Raw genomic sequence first — 7,813 nt, 5'->3', positions numbered from 1 at the left:
AGTCAAGAGTTTGGTTTCATGGTTATCCATTCAAAGATTAACACCCATACAAATAAAAAAGAAATAGGAGAAAAGTTTATGTTTTAAGTGTAACTAGAGGTGGGGGTTAGGTCATAAGTGTGAGGGTCTAAAGTTATTTTTAATAGAAAAGGTCGAGGAAGATGAGCCAGTTAATATGGGAAACCTAATTGATTTATCTAATTCATTAGAGGAAAATAAAGAGGTCAAAATCTTTATAAATGTCATGTTAGGAAATCCTAGTATTAAAACCATAAGGATATGATTTGTGATTAATAATCAGGTGATGGTGGCATTAATAGATACATGTAATATGTATAATTTCACATACCCCAAGATGGCTTGAAGAATAAGGATAAATATTGAAGAACATTCACTTGTTAGGGTGAAAATTGTTAATGAAATTAAAATTCTTTGTGAAAAATGGTATGTTGGTGATAGAAAATTGGATTAGGAAAAAATGTCCTTACCTTATGGACAAAAAGCTAAAAAAAAGGGAGGGAATGTAACTAAATCATTATACAATATCAATTTTTCAAGGTTAATGAGAAGATAAACTTTGAATAATTAATGGCTAATACAAGGAAGATGAAAGATCACGTAGTTGGAGGAGAAAAGGAGTGAGAAAAGAAGGTTTTTATACCTAGGTTTAAGGCAATCAACGGTGGGAAATCAATAATTGTTAGATAAGAAGCATGTGGTATAGTAATGAAGGGCAATTGGCGAGTATAACAGGAAAGAAAAGAAAGAACATTGTTGTTTAAAGAAATTGAATAAGTCCAATTTGAGAAATTCGGTCCACTTAGGCTATAAACACTATTCAAAATTCAAACCCATTTTAGCTAATTATTTCAAGAAGTTGTTTACATTCAATTTCAATAAAAATGAAAGAGTTTCAATTGTTAAGATTTAATTCTTAGAGACCCAACCAACCTCAAATTTGGTGACCAAATTTACCTTTTCTTGTTTTTCAATCTTTTCAGTGTAATTAGAAGTTTCGATTCGATATAATTACAATTATCATTTCAATCTCTATTATTTTTAAATCTTCTATTATTTCATTATCCTTATTTTCTTCACCACCTAGAAATAATTAGACTTGTTACATATTTTTTAAAATAAAATAATAGTTACAAATGAAGTGTTGTTTGCAAGCCTAAATTCTAATTACTTGAGGGTTGCTGGAAAATCAAGTTGGGGTATTTTGGAGTTTGAAAATATTTTTAAAAATACCTATTTTGACACAAAACTCCAAGGAAACACCCAAAAAAAACTCAATAAATCAATATCTCGACTCAAAACACATCTAAATTGGTTCAAAGACACAACTCATCTCATTGAATAAAACTTTTTTTACATAAAATTTGGTTATTTTTGTTGTTGAAATCGTGACAATCAACATCTTTTGTTTTTTAATCTAATGCTATTTTTCAATGAACATCTTTCTCCTCCCTCAAATTCATGAATTTGAAAATAATCAAAATGAAAATTGTCATAAATTTATGGTTAGTCATATATTTTTTTTATGTTTTTATATTATAATAATTTGTCCTTTAATTATTTCTATTCTAATTTCAAATCTAAAATTAGCTAATTAGGCTATGGAAAGATTCAATTAAAAAATACATTGTTCATATGAATTACGTCCCCTGTTGTTGTATTTAAAATCTGAAATTCGATCAATAATCCATGTTGAGTTAAAAAGGAAAGAAAAAAGAAAAGCCTCCTCCAGTCAAACCCTATAAAATTCCACAGGTGCCACGTAAGGAAACAGCTTTCTAGTGATAGCTAATTAAAAAAGAAGAAAATAGATGCCTCGGGAAGTGGAATATCTTTAGCTGGATCCAGCAAGATGCCTTGCTGTCATGCAGTAGTCTGTCTACCTTCCCATGTTTTGGTTTTTGGCATTTGTCTCCATCTTATTTCTTCGGTGAATTAATTGGACCTTGCTTCTAATTAATGAAGTCAAAAGCAATCCTGAGGCCCATATTAGTTGAAGATAATATTTGTTTGGTTTTTAAAAAAATTAAAATTCTTTTATTTATTTTATTTTAAATTAATATTTTTTTTTATATTTTTAGATAATAATTTTTAAAAAAACTATTATTTTAATACATTTTAAATCAAAAATATTTTAAAAATACTTCTTCTTCAAAAGCTAACATCAAAAGCTTGATTAACAAAAAGATTAACTTCGATCAGAAAATTATACCAATAATTGACAATGATAGGGTTTTTTCCTCTCTTTTTCATGGCACCAGAAGATGCCAACGTTTTTCATGGCAATAGAAGATGCCAACCTGAAGGACCCACCTGTTATTATGCCGTATTAGGGCGTATTCAGCAGCGCAGTCGAATTATTATTTGTAAGAAAAAATAATGTTTTTAAATTGTTTAGATATATAAATGTAAAAAACTATTATTTTAATACATTTAAGAAGAAGAAAATACATAATACAACATCTACTACTACGCTCCAGACAAGCGTGAAACAAGAGCTGCGGTAGCATTATTAATGCAACCACCACCACCACCACCTCACCGTCACCGCAATTAACTCTTTATTTATCAAACAAAATCTCGAGACCAAATACGGGTCTTCTTTCCCAAACTACAATAATTGGAGAAAGTTTCTGGTTGATTCACGAGCGGTGGATCATAAGCGGGCAAAAAGAGGACAGCCCATTATAAAAAACAAAAATGACAAAACGAGAGAGACAGAGAGGGAGAGAGAGAGAGGGTAGCTTTCCAAGTTTGTTCATACATAAAAAATAATTAAAAAATGATGTGTAATTACAGTATTTATAACAAAACAGCAACAGGCTCTTATGGGTGGTGGGATTATTCAGAGGAAATCACACAGTGCAATCTCATCTCTCTCCCATTGTGTTTGTATTTCACAAAGGCGTTTTCCTGCAACTACATGATTATGAAAAAAGCAAATGTTAGCCAAAGAAAAAACATTTAAACAAGATTTTAGAGATTAATGCAGGGCCAAGTGTAGTGATTTACCTTTTCTCTATCGTTTTCATGGTTCCATTTTTACTCTCTTTGAGAATTTAGCTGTGTATGTTCATTGGCATGTGGTGAAATGCGAATCCTGCCCAAGACTTCCGAGCATTCTACAAGCTACTTCCATTAACCTCCCTGCACACGCAAATCAACAATAAAAAAATGTCAGGTAAACTCTTGCTGGTGTATCAACATCACATGAACAGTTGAATTCATAAACTAAGGCTTAAGTTCTCGATTAAACAATGTCTCAGCTAATAAAGGGGCAGTGAGGACAAGACAAGCCATGCCAGCTGAGCTATGAAGGAATGGAACTTAATTATGGGCAAGCTGTTGTTGGCATCTTAGTCGTGGTGGGGTCCAATAATGTGGTTCACAGCTAGGAAACCCTAGATTTTGTCAGCTTTTCAATCTTGGCGTGGGCTTCAAACACTTGGATTCGTCGGTGGCAAGGGCCGTGAGACCCTGGAACTAATAACCCTAGTTTTATGCATCTAAGTGGTAATTGACTTTTTAAAACCATCTTCATCTTCATTCTGCACTGTTTCATCAAGCTTCTGCTGCCCAGGCAGAAGACTATTCCAATGGCGATCCTCTACAGGGCGACAGCAGATCTCCATCACTGGAGCTTGATGCGAATTGGCAGCCTGCTTCCATGGCCCAATTATCTCCTCCCTTCGCCAACAAAAAAAAGGTTGGGAAAGAGAGGGAACCTGACGTTGACAATTTCAGGCACTATAATGCACAGAATCAAGAACAAGATCATGTAACCCTCCACTCAGTCAACATCCAATTCCTTCCACTGCAATCTGGACTCATCACTGCTTGACATCCAAGCTATCTCCTGTTCTTGCATATGCTCAAGCAAAGTCATCAAACGCTAATAGACCACAAGTGGCAGCTGTGTCTGCCCCGTCACCGACACCAATTATTACCACACATACCGAAACTTTTGGCAAGAGTATGATCCTAACACAATTTCACCTCACCACCCATAACATGACCTAATTCCTCACTAACTCCGAAAACAGAGAAAGGGAAGCGTGTCCATAATCTAAATTAAGACTGAAAATTCACTAACTATGCTGAACTAAACTTATCAATAGAATTAAGACCAAGACAAGCAATTAAAACAAAAAATTGACCGAAAATAACAAAAGCATACCTCTTCTTGGCGTGGTAGTGGAAACCTTAACAGAGCTGACGGATTTCTTAACAGAAGTACTTTCTTTCTCAACTTCAGGAAACAAAACCCCATCAATCCCTTGAACTGAAATCCTCCCATCTGTATAGATATCCGGGTCAAACAAATAGGCCGACCCATCACCCGAACCGAACTTAACCGACCCGTCAGCTTCTTGAGCCACAACTTTATGTGGCAACCTCAGTGTATCATACCCTATTTTCCCAAACCTCCTAACAGCATTATACATGCTCTCTTCAGTTTGGTACTCAGGAATTATGTGGTAATAGATGATCTGCTCTGGTGCCCCTGGCTCGCTCAACTGGTCTGTTGTTAGCTTAGCCATGGCCTCGTCATTCGGTGCCAAAACTGTAAGCACATAACCTTCAGAAACCAACCTGCCCATTTCAGTGGCTAATGAGGTTAAGTTCACTAAAATATCAGCCATCTCATTGTAGCCACCATAGTGTAGTAACGTCTGTATGAAGTCTTTGACTTGGCTTTCTCCATCGAAATGGTGGTGAGGTCCGCCGGGTCCTGGAGCTGGGGCGGGAGCCAGAGATGGTCCAGGAGACATGGCATCATAAACGGGCAAAACCGGTGGTGACCCGGCCCGAACTGGTGGTTCGGGTTTTTTCAATCTATGGGTTCTGGGGTCAACTTCCGGTGCTCCTTCTGGCAAAACAGCTGATATGGATCTCAGATTTCTTCTCCTGTTGAAGTCTTCCTGTACTGATTGTGGAACTAGGAGGCGTTCAATACCGTGGATTACTCCATCGGGACGGGTCACATCATCCGGTCGGGTCAACACGGCGGCTCCGACAAGCTTTTTGCCTGAATTCTTGGTGATTAAGTGCAGATGGTCGTTGCAGAGAGTGGTGTGCCTGGTGGGGTTTGCTTTATGACCCGGCCAGTCATTGGATCCGACCCGTTGGGGGATAATGTGGAACAACAAGAGGGTTTGGAGAGATTTGAGATTACCGGGTTCAAGTAAAAACCGTTTGAATTCGGGGTCAAGCTGACGCTCTAAAGCTTCATTTTTTGGTGCGAAGATGGTGATGTTGTGTTTGCCAACAGCTTCTTCAAGGGTTTGCAGAAGGAGAGCCTTCTCAACGAGCTCAGCTAACTCAGTGTAATGCGAGTCAAGGAGGGCAACAAGAACCGAGTTGGAGTTTATCATCTGACCCGTAACCGTACTATTGCCAGTTCTATTCTGATGAGGCAATGCAGAAATGGAGGCAACGGAAAAACAAAGAAGAGTAAAGAGAAAAAGGGTTTTCTCGGAGACACCATAGATGTGAGAATCCATGGTGCTCAAAGACAGACTGGAACTTGGAATTGAGAAGGGTGAGGAATTTGTAGTTTTCTTTGGATTCTGGCTAAATGGGCGCGTGTTGAGTAGGGCACTATTGAGGGGTGCTTGTTCTGGGTTAATGGAGGGTAGCAGAAGGATGGTTTGGTTGGCCTTGAGAGGCTGGGGATGTGGGTAGGGGAGAAGAGACACGGAGGGAGACTTCAACACTTTGGAAGCAATGGACACTTTTATTTGAGGTTTGAAAGGTTAGGACAGGCACAGGCTGGCTGTGGGGTTTCCACGGAAGACGACTGCTTCACATTACACTAACTACACTGGCAATCTAGCTAGCTACCACATGTCATGAGCCGCACGCGGTTTTTGTGAACTCGAGAACTCTTTTCTATGAATTCTTTCTTCCTAGTTTTAGCCACGCCAGGATAGTTTTGTTTTCTTATTTTGACCAGTAACCTTTTTACTAATTTTGTCGTGATGTGTATTTATCCTTTTCCATCTCTTTTATGATTATTTTCATCTCCATTTAACGAATGACTATTTTGTAAAAAACAATGAAACTACAGGGACTTAAATAATTGTAATCAAGAGTGAAATTAAAAAAAAATTAAAATTTTAATAGTCAATTGAGGGTTAAATTGTATAAATCCAAGATCAAGGATTAAAATAAAAAATAAGTTAAAATCTAGGGCTGACATTGAAGTTCGGTAGGGGCAAAATTGCATAAAATTAAAAGTCTAATTTCAATTAAGGGTGCAATTGAAAGAAATTAAAATATGGAGGGTCAAATTGAACTTTGGCCAAATCCCTAAATTAAAACCCTAAATCCCTAAAACGACGTCGTTTTGAATAGTAAAAAAAAAAAGGATCAGATGACATATCATTTAGTGACTCTTCATCTTTTTTCTTCTTCGTTTTGCCCAAAAAAGCTGCTCAAGTGGCGTCGTTTTGAATAGTTAAAAAAAAAAGATTAGACGACACATCGTCTAATGACTATTCATCTTTTTCTTCTTCATTTTGCCTGAAAAAATAATTTGAGTGACCTTCTTTTCAATGCATTTAATGCTTCATCTCTCCACCAAATTTGACAAAACTTGCACGTAAACGATGACCTGACATCTTACTACACCCCAGTGTGGCCCTTCTAGCTGATTGATGCCATAGTGGCTATGGCACCACCCCAAAATGACCAACTTGACTAGCCCTTCTGTAGCAACTTTGATAATTCATGATGGTAACTTTGAGCCAATGTTTAGGATCTTTTGAGGTTGAATCAAGGGTCAAGATTTGACATTATTAAAGATAAAATGTCCATCTTCCACTCCATATAAATAGGGGTGGATTTTATGGCTTGAGAGAATAGGAAATTGTGGGCAAAAAATCATCTTCCCCTGGTTTCTCTTCTGCTAATTTTATTATTTCCCTCTTTCTTTGTCGTTTCAACCACCAACCATCATCACCAAGGGCTCATCCACCACAGCTCCACCACAAGTCACTAGCATAACAATTAGTTGACCACCTTATGTTAGGAGGAGCCACAACAAGCTTCTCGCTCTCCTTTGAAACTTATTCCTCTTCCTCCTCTAGCAGCTAACACCAGCCACCACATCTTCCATCAGCGCCACCAGCCTCACGTAGACCTTCCATATCAGTAGCTCATCTCCCATGCACCAAGTCACCTCCCCTCTCTCCTTCTTCTTCTTCCCTCTATCATTCTTCTGATGCATGAAGAATAGTGGAACATGAATTATAATCCACATTCCACTGTTCATGTAACTTCATCACTGGTCTAGGCCAATGACTAAATTATGATTGGGTTTGACCCGTTTCAGCCCAGCCTCAATGGCTGGGCTATGTCTAACCTAACTCTAAAAAAAGAAAAGAAGGGCATGTTGGGTCGCTAGTCGCCCAACCCAACTAAGCTAGGCTGGATCCGTTTCGGCCCAACCCAATTTATATTTAATGATATAATAAAAAAAAAAAATTCCAAAAAAATCCAAAGGTTGTTTTAAAATATTTGTGATTTTCCCGCATGTTTTTTCTATGAATTTTGCATAATATCAGGCTGTATATTTACACTGTAAGATACAGATACAATATTAAAAGACCCGGTTTCTCTGAAAAATTTCTTAAAATTTTTTGAAAATTCAAAAACAAATCTCAAAACTTTTAAATTAATTTCCCTTTTCAAAAAGCAAAAAATATTTTATTTTATGCATACGGCAAAATCCTAAAAATTTTCCAAGCATATTTTTCATAAAAAAAAAAAAAAAAAAAAAACATTACATCAT

General features: G+C 37.0%; 1 protein-coding gene across 2 annotated transcripts; it reads right to left on the bottom strand.

Annotated features, from left to right (window-relative positions):
- Positions 1–2,759: 2,759 nt before the first annotated feature.
- LOC118049710 (fasciclin-like arabinogalactan protein 17) lies at positions 2,760–5,864 on the bottom strand. Of its 2 annotated transcripts, none has more exons than XM_035059795.2 (3): positions 4,196–5,864; positions 3,030–3,165; positions 2,760–2,929 (listed from the first exon to the last, which is right to left on the bottom strand). In XM_035059795.2, exons 1-2 carry the CDS (start codon positions 5,520–5,522, stop codon positions 3,092–3,094), a joined length of 1,401 nt encoding a protein of 466 aa, XP_034915686.1. In that variant the 5' UTR covers positions 5,523–5,864; the 3' UTR covers positions 2,760–2,929; positions 3,030–3,091. The 2 variants fall into 2 exon arrangements, with proteins under 2 accessions (XP_034915686.1, XP_034915678.1); XM_035059787.2 differs by having other exon boundaries at positions 2,760–2,937; positions 3,031–3,165.
- Between the last annotated feature and the right edge of the window lie 1,949 nt (positions 5,865–7,813).

Source organism: Populus alba, chromosome 16, assembly GCF_005239225.2.
Source record: "Populus alba chromosome 16, ASM523922v2, whole genome shotgun sequence".
NCBI lineage: Eukaryota > Viridiplantae > Streptophyta > Magnoliopsida > Malpighiales > Salicaceae > Populus > Populus alba.
The sequence above is the reverse complement of the archived record's forward strand: the minus strand, read 5'-3'. Positions and strand labels throughout refer to the sequence as shown.